The sequence below is a fragment of the Coregonus lavaretus genome (assembly GCF_964263955.1).
Source record: "Coregonus lavaretus genome assembly, chromosome: 2".
Lineage (NCBI taxonomy): Eukaryota > Metazoa > Chordata > Actinopteri > Salmoniformes > Salmonidae > Coregonus > Coregonus lavaretus.
In genome coordinates, this window is record NC_139989.1 from 1,337,091 (window position 1) to 1,350,231 (window position 13,141).

Here is a 13,141-nt window from a genome sequence, read left to right on the forward strand (position 1 = left end):
CCCACCTCCACACCCACCCCCACACCCACCCACACACACCCACCCCCACCCACACCCACCTCCACACCCCCACCTCCCTCAACCACTCCAGCTACTGTAACACCAGGTTTTTCAAGACTAAACTCACTCAGGGAAAGAGGTGTTAGTGTAACTCTATCTGTGTCTAAAATAGTAGTGTCTACTCACCCAGTATGACAGCAAGCAGAAGAGCGATGCAGAGACACACACATACAGCCAGTGCAGCCTTTAGGAGACCACTGGTTCCTGGTTTAGAAACACACACACCTAGACGCTCCATATCTCCAATCAAAACACACTACCTCACTTTCAACCACCTCTTTCTCCGTCTCCAAATCTATCTCACTCCCTCCCTCTCTCTCTGTGTTGGTCTCCGTATCTCTCTCTCAGTGTGTTGGACTCCGTATCTCTCTCTCACTGTGTCTGTCTCCGTATCTATTTCTCACTGTGTCGGTCTCTGTATCTCTCTCTCACTGTGTCGGTCTCCGTATCTATCTCTCTCTGTGTCTGTCTCTGTGTCTCTCTCCGTATCTCTCTCTAACCCTAACTCTCTCTCTCTCTCTCTCTGTATCTCTCTCTAACCCTAACCCTCTCCAAACTGTGGTTCAACCTAATTCTGTCTGACTCTCCCTCTCCAGCGGCCTGCCCCTCCCTCCGTCTCCTCCCTCTCCAGTGACCTGCCCCTCCCTCCGTCTCCTCCCTCTCCAGCGGCCTGCCCCTCCCTCCGTCTCCTCCCTCTCCAGTGGCCTGCCCCTCCCTCCGTCTCCTCCCTCTCCAGCCGCCTGCCCCTCCCTCCGTCTCCTCCCTCTCCAGCGGCCTGCCCCTCCCTCCGTCTCCTCCCTCTCCAGCGGCCTGCCCCTCCCTCCGTCTCCTCCCTCTCCAGCGGCCTGCCCCTCCCTCCGTCTCCTCCCTCTCCAGTGGCCTCCCCCTCCCTCCGTCTCCTCCCCCTCCCTCCGTCTCCTCCCTCTCCAGCGGCCTCCCCCTCCCTCCGTCTCCTCCCTCTCCAGCGGCCTGCCCCTCCCTCCGTCTCCTCCCTCTCCAGCGGCCTGCCCCTCCCTCCGTCTCCTCCCTCTCCAGCGGCCTGCCCCTCCCTCCGTCTCCTCCCTCTCCAGCGGCCTCCCCCTCCCTCCGTCTCCTCCCTCTCCAGTGGCCTCTCCCTCCCTCCGTCTCCTCCCTCCCTCTATCCTACCATCAGAGACTTACCAGAGACAGCTCAAATACCTTCTGCTGGAACCATGTGAAGAGTTACAAACCGTCTGCTGGAACCAAGTGAAGCGTTACAAACCGTCTGCTGGAACCATGTGAAGCATTACAAACCGTCTGCTGGAACCATGTGAAGCGTTACAAACATTCTGCTGGTATTTGTATTTATTATGGATCCCCATTAGTTCCTGCCAAGGCAGCAGTTACTCTTCCTGGGGTCCAGTAAAATTAAGGCAGTTCATACAATTTTAAAAACATTACAATACATTCACAGATTTCACAACACACTGTGTGCCCTGAGGCCCCTCCTCCACCACTACCCCATACCTACAGTACAACAATCCATGTGTACGTGTGTGTATAGTGCGAATGTTATCGTGTATGTACAGTATATGCATGTGTCTGCGCCTATGTTTGTGTTGCTTCACAGTCCCCGCTGTTCGATAAGGTGTTTTTTCATCTGTTTTTTAAATCTGATTCTACTGCTTGCATCAGTTACTTGATGTGGAATAGAGTTCCATGTAGTCATGGCTCTATGTAGTACTGTGCGCCTCCCATAGTCTGTTCTGGACTTGGGGACTGTGAAGAGACCTCTGGTGGCATGTCTTGTGGGGTATGCATGGGTGACCAAGCTGTGTGCCAGTAGCTAAAACAGACAGCTCGGTGCACCCAACATGTCAACACCTCTCATAAAAAAAACAAGTAGTGATGAAGTCAATCTCTCCTCCACTTTGAGCCGGGAGAGATCGACATATTAATATTAGCTCTCTGTGTACATCCAAGCACCAGCTGTGCTGCCCTGTTCTGAGCACATTGCAATTTTCCTAAGTCCTTTTTTGTGGCACCTGACCACACAACTGAACAGTAGTCCAGGTGTGACAAAACTAGGGCCTGTAGGACCTGCCTTGTTGATAGTGCTGTTAAGAAGCCAGAGCAGAGCTTTATTATGGACAGACTTCTCCCCATCTTAGCTACTGTTATATCAATATGTTTTGACCATGACAGTTTACAATCCAGGGTTACTCCAAGCAGTTTAGTCTCCTCAACTTTCTCAATTTCCACATTATTTATTACAAGATTTAATTGAGGTTTAGGTTTAGTGAATGATTTGTCCCAAATACAATGCTTTTAGTTTTAGAATTATTTAGGACTAACTTGGTCCTTGCCACCCACTCTGAAACTAACTGCAACTCTTTGTTAAGTGTTGCAGTCATTTCAGTCGCTGTAGTAGCTGACGTGTACAGTGTTGAGTCATCCTCATACATAGACACTCTGGCTTTACTCAGAGCCAGTGGCAGGTCATTAGTAAAGATGGAAAAAGGTAAGGGGCCTAGACAGCTGCCCTGGGGAATTCCTGTTTCTACCTGGATTATGTTGGAGAGGCTTCCATTAAAGAACACCCTCTGTGTTCTGTTCAACAAGTAACTCTTTATCCACAATATAGCAGGTGGAGTAAAGCCATAACACATACGTTTTTCCAGCAGCAGACTGATCGATAATGTCAAAAGTCTCCCTCAAGTCTAACAAAATAGCCCCCACAATCTTTTTATCATACATTACTCTCAGCCAATCATCAGTCATTTGTGTAAGTGCTGTGCTTGTTGAATCAAATCAAATCAAATTTGATTTGCCACATGCGCCGAATACAACAGGTAAGTACAGTAGAGACTATATACAGTAGAGAGACTATATACAGTAGAGGCTATATACAGTAGAGAGGCTATATACAGTAGAGAGGCTATATACAGTAGAGGCTATATACAGTAGTGAGGCTATATACAGTAGAGAGGCTATATACAGTAGGGAGGCTATATACAGTAGAGGCTATATACAGTAGAGAGGCTATATACAGTAGAGAGGCTATATACAATAGAGAGGCTATATACAGTAGAGGCTATATACAGTAGAGAGGCTATATACAGTAGAGGCTATATACAGTAGAGGCTATATACAGTAGAGAGGCTATATACAGTAGAGAGGCTATATACAGTAGAGGCTATATACAGTAGAGGCTATATACAGTAGAGAAGCTATATACAGTAGAGAGGCTATATACAGTAGAGAGGCTATATACAGTAGAGGCTATATACAGTAGAGGCTATATACAGTAGAGAGGCTATATACAGTAGAGGCTATATACAGTAGAGGCTATATACAGTAGAGAGGCTATATACAGTAGAGGCTATATACAGTAGAGAGGCTATATACAGTAGAGAGGCTATATACAGTAGAGAGGCTATATACAGTAGAGGCTATATACAGTAGAGAGGCTATATACAGTAGAGGCTATATACAGTAGAGAGGCTATATACAGTAGAGGCTATATACAGTAGAGGCTATATACAGTAGAGAGGCTATATACAGTAGAGGCTATATACAGTAGAGAGGCTATATACAGTAGAGAGGCTATATACAGTAGAGGCTATATACAGTAGAGAGGCTATATACAGTAGAGGCTATATACATTAGATGTTATATACAGTAGAGAGGCTATATACAGTAGAGGCTATATACAGTAGAGAGGCTATATACAGTAGAGGCTATATACAGTAGAGAGGCTATATACAGTAGAGAGGCTATATACAGTAGAGAGGCTATATACAGTAGAGGCTATATACAGTAGTGAGGCTATATACAGTAGAGAGGCTATATACAGTAGAGAGGCTATATACAGTAGAGAGGCTATATACAGTAGAGGCTATATACAGTAGAGAGGCTATATACAGTAGAGAGGCTATATACAGTAGAGGCTATATACAGTAGAGAGGCTATATACAGTAGAGGCTATATACATTAGATGTTATATACAGTAGAGAGGCTATATACAGTAGAGGCTATATACAGTAGAGAGGCTATATACAGTAGAGGCTATATACAGTAGAGACTATATACAGTAGAGAGGCTATATACAGTAGAGGCTATATACAGTAGAGAGGCTATATACAGTAGAGGCTATATACAGTAGAGACTATATACAGTAGAGGCTATATACAGTAGAGAGGCTATATAAAGTAGGGAGGCTATATACAGTAGAGATGCTATATACAGTAGAGAGGCTATATACAGTAGAGAGGCTATATACAGTAGAGGCTATATACAGTAGAGAGGCTATATACAGTAGAGGCTATATACAGTAGAGGATATATACAGTAGAGGCTATATGCAGTAGAGGCTATATACAGTAGAGAGGCTATATACAGTAGAGGCTATATACAGTAGAGAGGCTATATACAGTAGAGGCTATATACAGTAGAGAGACTATATACAGTAGAGAGGCTATATACAGTAGAGAGGCTATATACAGTAGAGGCTATATACAGTAGAGGCTATATACAGTAGAGGCTATATACAGTAGAGAGGCTATATACAGTAGAGGCTATATACAGTAGAGAGGCTATATACAGTAGAGTCTATATACAGTAGAGGCTATATACAGTAGAGAGGCTATATACAGTAGAGGCTATATACAGTAGAGAGGCTATATACAGTATAGACTATATACAGTAGAGACTATATACAGTAGAGAGGCTATATACAGTAGAGGCTATATACAGTAGAGAGGCTATATACAGTAGAGGCTATATACAGTAGAGAGGCTATATACAGTAGAGGCTATATACAGTAGAGGCTATATACAGTAGAGAGGCTATACACAGTAGAGAGGCTATATACAGTAGAGAGGCTATATACAGTAGAGGCTATATACAGTAGAGAGGCTATATACAGTAGAGGCTATATACAGTAGAGGCTATATACAGTAGAGGCTATATACAGTAGAGGCTATATACAGTAGAGAGGCTATATACAGTAGAGACTATATACAGTAGAGGCTATATTCAGTAGAGAGGCTATATACAGTAGAGGCTATATACAGTAGAGGCTATGTAGAGGCTATATACAGTAGAGGCTATATACAGTAGAGAGGCTATATACAGTAGAGGCTATATACAGTAGAGAGGCTATATACAGTAGAGAGCCTATATACAGTAGAGAGGCTATATACAGTAGAGGCTATATACAGTAGATGCTATATACAGTAGAGGCTATATACAGTAGAGGCTATATACAGTAGAGGCTATATACAGTAGGGAGGCTATATACAGGGGGGTACCGGTGCAGAGTCAATGTGAAAGGGGCTATATACAGGGGGGTACCGGTGCAGAGTCAATGTGCGGGGGCACCGGCTAGTTGAGGTAATATGTACATGTGGGTAGAGTTAAAGTGACTATGCATAAATAATTAACAGAGTAGCAGCAGCGTAAAAAGTTGGGGTGGGGGTGGGGGGGCAGTGCAAATAGTCCGGGTAGCCATGATTAGCTGTTCAGGAGTCTTATGGCTTGGGGGTAGAATCTGTTGAGAAGCCTTTTGGACCTAGACTTGGCGCTCCGGTACCACTTGCCGTGCGGTAGCAGAGAGAACAGTCTATGACTAGGGTGGCTGGAGTCTTTGACAATTTTGAGGGCCTTCCTCTGACACCGCCTGGTATGGAGGTCCTGGATGGCAGGAAGCTTGGCCGCAGTGATGTACTGGGCCGTACGCACTACCCTCTGTAGTGCCTTGCGGTCGGAGGCTGAGCAGTTGCCATACCAGGCGGTGATGCAACCAGTCAGGATGCTCTCGATGGTGCAGCTGTATAACATTTTAAGGATCTGAGGACCCATGCCAAATCTTTTCAGTCTCCTGAGGGGGAATTGGCTTTGTCGTGCCCTCTTCACGACTGTCTTGGTGTGTTTGGACCATGATAGTTTGTTGGTGATGTGGACACCAAGGAACTTGAAGCTCTCAACCTGCTCCACTACAGCCCCGTCGATGAGAATGGGAGCGTGCTCAGTCCTCTTTTTTTTCCTGTAGTCCACAATCATCTCCTTTGTCTTGGTCACGTTGAGGGAGAGGTTGTTATCCTGGCACCACACGGCCAGGTCTCTGACCTCCTCCCTATAGGCTGTCTCATCATTGTCGGTGATCAGGCCTACCACTGTTGTGTCGTCGGCAAACTTAATGATGGTGTTGGAGTCGTGCCTGGCCATGCAGTCATGGGTGAACAGGGAGTACAGGAGGGGACTGAGCACGCACCCCTGAGAGGCCCCCGTGTTGAGGATCAGAGTGGCAGATGTGTTGTTACCTACCCTTACCACCTGGGGGCGGCCAGTCAGGAAGTCCAGGATCCAGTTGCAGAGGGAGGTGTTTAGTCCCAGGATCCTTAGCTTAGTGAAGAGCTTTGAGGGCACTATGATGTTGAACGCTAAGCTGTAGTCAATTAATAGCATTCTCACATAGGTGTTCCTCTTGTCCAGGTGGGAATGGGTAGTGTGGAGTGCAATAGAGATTGCGTCATCTGTGGATCTGTTGGGGTGGTATGCAAATTGGAGTGGGTCTAGGGTTTCTGGGATAATGGTGTTGATGTGAGCCATGACCAGCCTTTCAAAGCACTTCATGGCTACATACGTGAGTGCTATGGGTCAGTAATCATTTAGGCAGGTTATCTTAGTGTCCTTGGGCACGGGGACTATGGTGGTCTGCTTGAAACATGTTGGTATTACAGACTCAGTCAGGGACATGTTGAAAATATCAGTGAATGTCCTTCTTTATAAGCATGCTGAAAGTTTGTTGTCAATTTGTTTACTGTAAAATAGTATTGTATCTGGTCAAACACCATTTTTTCCAATAGTTTACTAAGGGTTGGTAACAGGCTGATTGGTTGGCTATTTGAGCCAGTAAAGGGGGCTTTACTATTTTAAGGTAGCGGAATGACCTTTGCTTCCCTCCAAGCCTGGGGGCACACTTATTCTAGTAGGCTTAAATTGAAAATATTACATTTACATTTAAGTCATTTAGCAGATGCTCTTATCCAGAGCGACTTACAGTTAGTGAGTGCATACATTATTATTATTATTATTATTATTATTTATTTTTTCATACTGGCTCCCCGTGGGAATCGAACCCACAACCCTGGCGTTGCAAACGCCATGCTCTACCAAATGAGCTACATCCCTGCCGGCCATTCCCTCCCCTACCCTGGACGACGCTGGGCCAATTGTGTGCCACCCCATGGGACTCCCGGTCGCGGCCGGCTACGACTGAGCCTGGATTTGAACCAGGATCTATAGTGGCACAGCTAGCACTGCCACTGCGCCACTCGGGAGAAAATATGGCAAATAGGAGTGGCAATATCATCTGCTATTATCCTCAGTAATTTTCCATCCAAGTTGTCAGACCCCGGTGGCTTGTCATTGTTGATAGACAACAATACTTTTTTCACCTCTTCCACACTCACTTTACGGAATTCAAAATTACAATTCTTGTCTTTCATAATTTGGTCAGATATACTTGGATGTGTAGAGTCAGCAATTGTTGCTGGCATGTTATGCCCAAGTTTGCTAATCTTGCCAATGAAAAAAATCATTAAAGTAGTTGGCAATATCAGTTGGTTTTGTGATAAATGAGCCATCTGATTCAATGAATGATGGAGCTGAGTTTGCCTTTTTTCCAAAAATGTAATTTAAGGTGCTCCAAAGCTTTTTACTATCATTCTTTATGTCATTCAACTTTGTTTCATAGTGTAGTTTCTTCTTCTTTTTATTAAGTTTAGTCACATGATTTCTCAATTTGCAGTACGTTTGCCAATCGGTTGGGCTGCCAGACTTATTTGCCATTCCTTTTACCTCATCCCTCTCAACCATACCATTTTTCAATTCCTCATCAATCCACGGGGATTTAACAGTTTTTACAGTCATTTTCTTAATGGGTGCATGCTTATTAGTAACTGGAATAAGCAATTTCATAAATGTGTCAAGTGCAGTGTCTGTTTGCTCCTCATTACACAACACAGACCAACATATATTCTTTACATCAACAACATAAGAATCACTACAAAACTTATTGTATGACCTCTTATACACTATATTAGGCCCAGCCTTTGGAACTTTGGTTTTCCTAGATATGGCTACTACAGTGAGGGAAGAAAGTATTTGATCCCCTGCTGATTTTGTACATTTTCCCACGGACAAAGACATGATCAGTCTATAATTTTAATGGTAGGTTTATTTGAACAGTGAGAGACAGAATAACAACAAAATAATCTAGAAAAACGCATGTCAAAAATGTTATAAATTGATTTGCATTTTAATGAGGGAAATAAGTATTTGACCCCTCTGCAAAACATGACTTAATACTTGGTGGCAAAACCCTTGTTGGCATTCACAGAGGTCAGATGTTTCTTGTAGTTGGCCACCAGGTTTGTATACATCTCAGGAGGGATTTTGTTCCACTCCTCTTCGTAGATCTTCTCCAAGTCATTAAGGTTTCGAGGCTGACGTTTGGCAACTCGAACCTTCAGCTCCCTCCACAGATTTTCTATGGGATTAAGGTCTGGAGACTGGCTAGGCCACTTCAGGACCTTAATGTGCTCCTTCTTGAGCCACTCCTTTGTTGCCTTGGCCATGTGTTTTGGGTCATTGTCATGCTGGAATACCCATCCACGACCCATTTTCAATGCCCTGGCTGAGGGAAGGAGGTTCTCACCCAAGATTTGACGGTACATGGCCCCGTCCATCGTCCCTTTGATGCGGAGAAGTTGTCCTGTCCCCTTAGCAGAAAAACACCCCCAAAGCATAATGTTTTTACCTCCATGTTTGACGGTGGGGATGGTGTTCTTGGGGTCATAGGCAGCATTCCTCCTCCACCAAACACGGCGAGTTGAGTTGATGCCAAAGAGCTCGATTTTGGTCTCATCTGACCACAACACTTTCACCCAGTTCTCCTCTGAATCATTCAGATGTTCATTGGCAAACTTCAGGCGGCCCTGTATATGTGCTTTCTTGAGCAGGGGGACCTTGCGGGCGCTGCAGGATTTCAGTACTTCACGGTGTAGTGTGTTATCAATTGTTTTCTTGGTGACTATGGTCCCAGCTGCCTTGAGATTATTGACAAGATCCTCCCGTGTAGTTCTTGGCTGAATCCTCACCGTTCTCATGATCATTGCAACTCCACGAGGTGAGATCTTGCATGGAGCCCCAGGCCGAGGGAGATTGACATTTATTTTGTGTTTCTTCCATTTGCGAATAATCGCACCAACTGTTGTCACCTTCTCACCAAGCTGCTTGGCGATGGTCTTGTAGCCCATTCCAGCCTTGTGTAGGTCTACAATCTTATCCCTGACATCCTTGAAGAGCTCTTTGGTCTTGGCCATGGTGGAGAGTTTGGAATCTGATTGATTGATTGATTCTGTGGACAGGTGTCTTTTATACAGGTAACAAACTGAGATTAGGAGCACTCCCTTTAAGAGTGTGCTCCTAATCTCAGCTCGTTACCTGTATAAAAGACACCTGGGAGCCAGAAATCTTTCTGATTGAGAGGGGGTCAAATACATATTTCCCTCATTAAAATGCAAATCAATTTATAACATTTTTGACATGCGTTTTTCTGGATTTTGTTGTTGTTATTCTGTCTCTTACTGTTCAAATAAACCTACCATTATAATTATAAACGGATCATTTCTTTGTCAGTGGGTAAACGTACAAAATCAGCAGGGGATCAAATACTTTTTCCCTCACTGTATATCATGATCACGACATCCAAATGGATTTGGATACCGCTTTCAAACAAATCTCTGCAGCATTAGTAAAGATATGATCAATACATGTTGATGATTTAATTCCTGTTCTGTTTGTAACTACCCTGGTAGGTTGACTGATAACCTGAACCAGGTTGCAGGCACTGGTTACAGTTTGAAGCTTTCTCTTGAGTGGGCAGCCTGATGAAAGCCAGTCAATATTTAAAATCACCCAGAAAGTATACCTCTCTATTGATATCACATACATTATCAAGCATTTCACACACATTATCCAGATACTGACTGTTAGCACTTGGTGGTCTATAGCAGCTTCCCACCAGAATAGGCTTTAGGTGAGGCAGGTGAACCTGTAGCCATATTACTTCAAACAGTATTTAACATGATGTCACGAACGTCTACTAAGTGAGTGGACCAAGGCGCAGCGTGCGATACGAACATGACTTTATTAATTAAAGTACTCAATACAAAACAACAAACAATGACGAATCGTGAAGTCCTCAGTTACAATGACTGATACGGAACAAAAACCCACAACACTAAGGTGAACACTGACAGTTTAAATATGGCTCCCAATCAGAGATAACGAGCCGACAGCTGACACTCGTTACCACTGATTGGGAGTCACACGACCAAACAAGGAAACACAACCAAATACAACACAACCAATACCAAACACAACCAAATGAACACACCCTGGCTCAAAATACACAGTCCCGGAGCCAGAGCGTGACAGTACCCCCCCCTAAAGGCGCGGACTCCGACCGCGCCTACACCCCAAATAGGGGAGGGCTGGGTGGGTGTTGCTCCTCGGAGGCGGCTCCGGCTCCGGGCTTGACCACCACCCTTCTTCAATCCCCCCGTAGCGCCCCCGGTCCGATCTGACCCAGCTGGTAGGATCTGGACTGACGACGCGCACCCCTGGCTTGGCGCGTGAGGCAGGAACGGACCGGACCTGGCTGACGATACGCACCCTAGGCTTGATGCGTGGAGCCGGAACGGGCCTCACCAGGCTGACGACTCGCCTCCCTGGCTTGGTGCGAGTAGCAGGAATGGGCTGGATCAGGCTGACGGCTCGCACCCTTGGCCTGGTGCGAGTAGCAGGGACGAGCTGAACCAGGCTGACGACTCGCACCCTTGGCTTGGTGCGAGTAGCAGGAACGGGCTGGACCAGGCCGACGACTCGTACCCCTGGCTTGGTGCGAGTAGCAGGAACGGGCTGGACCAGGCTGACGACTCGCACCCTTGGCTTGGTGCGAGTAGCAGGAACGGGCTGGACCAGGCCGACGACTCGCACCCTTGGCTTGGTGCGAGTAGCAGGAACGGGCTGGACCAGGCCGACGACGCACACCGTAGGCTTTGTGCGTAGAGCAGGGACAGGCCGGGCTGGGCTGGAAAAACGCACACCGTAGGCTTTGTGCGTGGAGCAGGAACAGGCCGGGTCGGGCTGGCGACGCACACCGTAGGTTTTGTGCGTGGAGCAGGAACAGGCCGGGCTGGGCTGGCGACGCACACCGTAGGCTTTGTGCGTGGAGCAGGAACAGGCCGGGCTGGGCTGGCGACGCACACCGTAAACCTAGTGCGTGGAGCAGGAACCGGCCGGGCAGGGCTGGCGACGCACACCGCAGGCTTAGTGCGTGGAACAGGAACCGGCCGGGCTGGACTGGCGACGCACACCGTAAACCTAGTGCGTGGAGCAGGAACCGGCCGGGCAGGGCTGGCGACGCACACCGCAGGCTTAGTGCGTGGAACAGGAACCGGCCGGGCTGGACTGGCGACGCACACCGTAGGCTTTGTGCGTGGAGCAGGAACAGGCCGGGCTGGGCTGGCGACGCACACCGTAGGCTTTGTGCGTGGAGCAGGAACAGGCCGGGCTGGGCTGGCGACGCACACCGTAAACCTAGTGCGTGGAGCAGGAACCGGCCGGGCAGGGCTGGCGACGCACACCGCAGGCTTAGTGCGTGGAACAGGAACCGGCCGGGCTGGACTGGCGACGCACACCGTGGGCTTGGTGCGTGGAGTAGGAACAGGCCGGTCCGTACTGGGAACACACACCACTGGCCTTAACCGGGGATCAGGAACGGGCCGGACCGGACTGGTAACACACCTCAGTCTCTCACGCCGTGCCTCAACTACTTCCCTCCCTCTACTCGCCAATGGCTCCCGTAATCCGGTAGCCTTCTCTCCACGTCTCCCTGTGGCAGCCTCCTGCTGCCCAGCCGCCCAAGCCATGTGCCCCCCCCAAAAAACTTTTTGGGGTTGCCTCTCGTCCTTCCGACGATGGCCCTGCTGACGCCGTTGCTCCTCTCTCAGTCGCCTCTCCACTGTTTTACTCCATGGCCGGCGATCCATCCCATCCAGGATTTCCTCCCAAGTCCAAGACCCTTTACCATCCAAAATCTCCTCCCATGTAGACCCTTGGCTCCTGGACACGCTGCTTGGTCCTGGTACGGTGGGTTTTTCTGTCACGAACGTCTACTAAGTGAGTGGACCAAGGCGCAGCGTGCGATACGAACATGACTTTATTAATTAAAGTACTCAATACAAAACAACAAACAATGACGAATCGTGAAGTCCTCAGTTACAATGACTGATACGGAACAAAAACCCACAACACTAAGGTGAACACTGACAGTTTAAATATGGCTCCCAATCAGAGATAACGAGCCGACAGCTGACACTCGTTACCACTGATTGGGAGTCACACGACCAAACAAGGAAACACAACCAAATACAACACAACCAATACCAAACACAACCAAATGAACACACCCTGGCTCAAAATACACAGTCCCGGAGCCAGAGCGTGACACATGAGATCCTCTCTAATCTTCACAGGAATGTGGTTCTGAATATAAACAGCAACACCTCCACCATTGGCATTTCTATATTTTCTGTAAATGTTATAACCTTGTATTTCTACCACTGTATCATCAAAGGCATTATCTAAGTGAGTTTCAGAGATAGTCAGAATATGAATGTCATCTGTTACTAGCAAATTATTGATTTCATGAACCTGATTTCTTATGCTACATATGTTAACGTGGGCTATTTTGAGCACTTTTCTTCTGGAATGCTTACTTGTTTTTATTGCTTTACTGGGAGGCTTAGCAGCAGTAGATGTGGTCATGTTCTTTATGTTAGTGCAGGGTGAGCTGCACACAGTGGCCTGCCTCCTCGGGCACACCGGCTCAGTGCTAACAGTATAAATATGGTTCTTAGGCACATGATTACTCCATCCAATAGCTGTAGGATCAGCAGAGGCATTCAGGGCAGTTAGAGGGACATCATTTAGGTTACTTATATTGTGTCTACCGACGCCCCTGGTGTAATGTACATTTGTTAAAGCAT

General features: G+C 47.0%; 1 protein-coding gene across 1 annotated transcript in view; it reads right to left on the reverse strand.

Annotated features, from left to right (window-relative positions):
- The window catches only part of LOC311137335 (phosphate-regulating neutral endopeptidase PHEX-like), a gene marked incomplete at both ends in the record, with an annotated part of 66,919 nt that extends 66,621 nt beyond the window's left edge, over window positions 1-298 (reverse strand). Inside the window, one exon of the mRNA XM_084171779.1 lies at window positions 187-298. Within this exon, the coding sequence (XP_084027905.1) occupies window positions 187-298 (112 nt within the window). The remainder of the gene's footprint in view (window positions 1-186) is intronic.
- Between the last annotated feature and the right edge of the window lie 12,843 nt (window positions 299-13,141).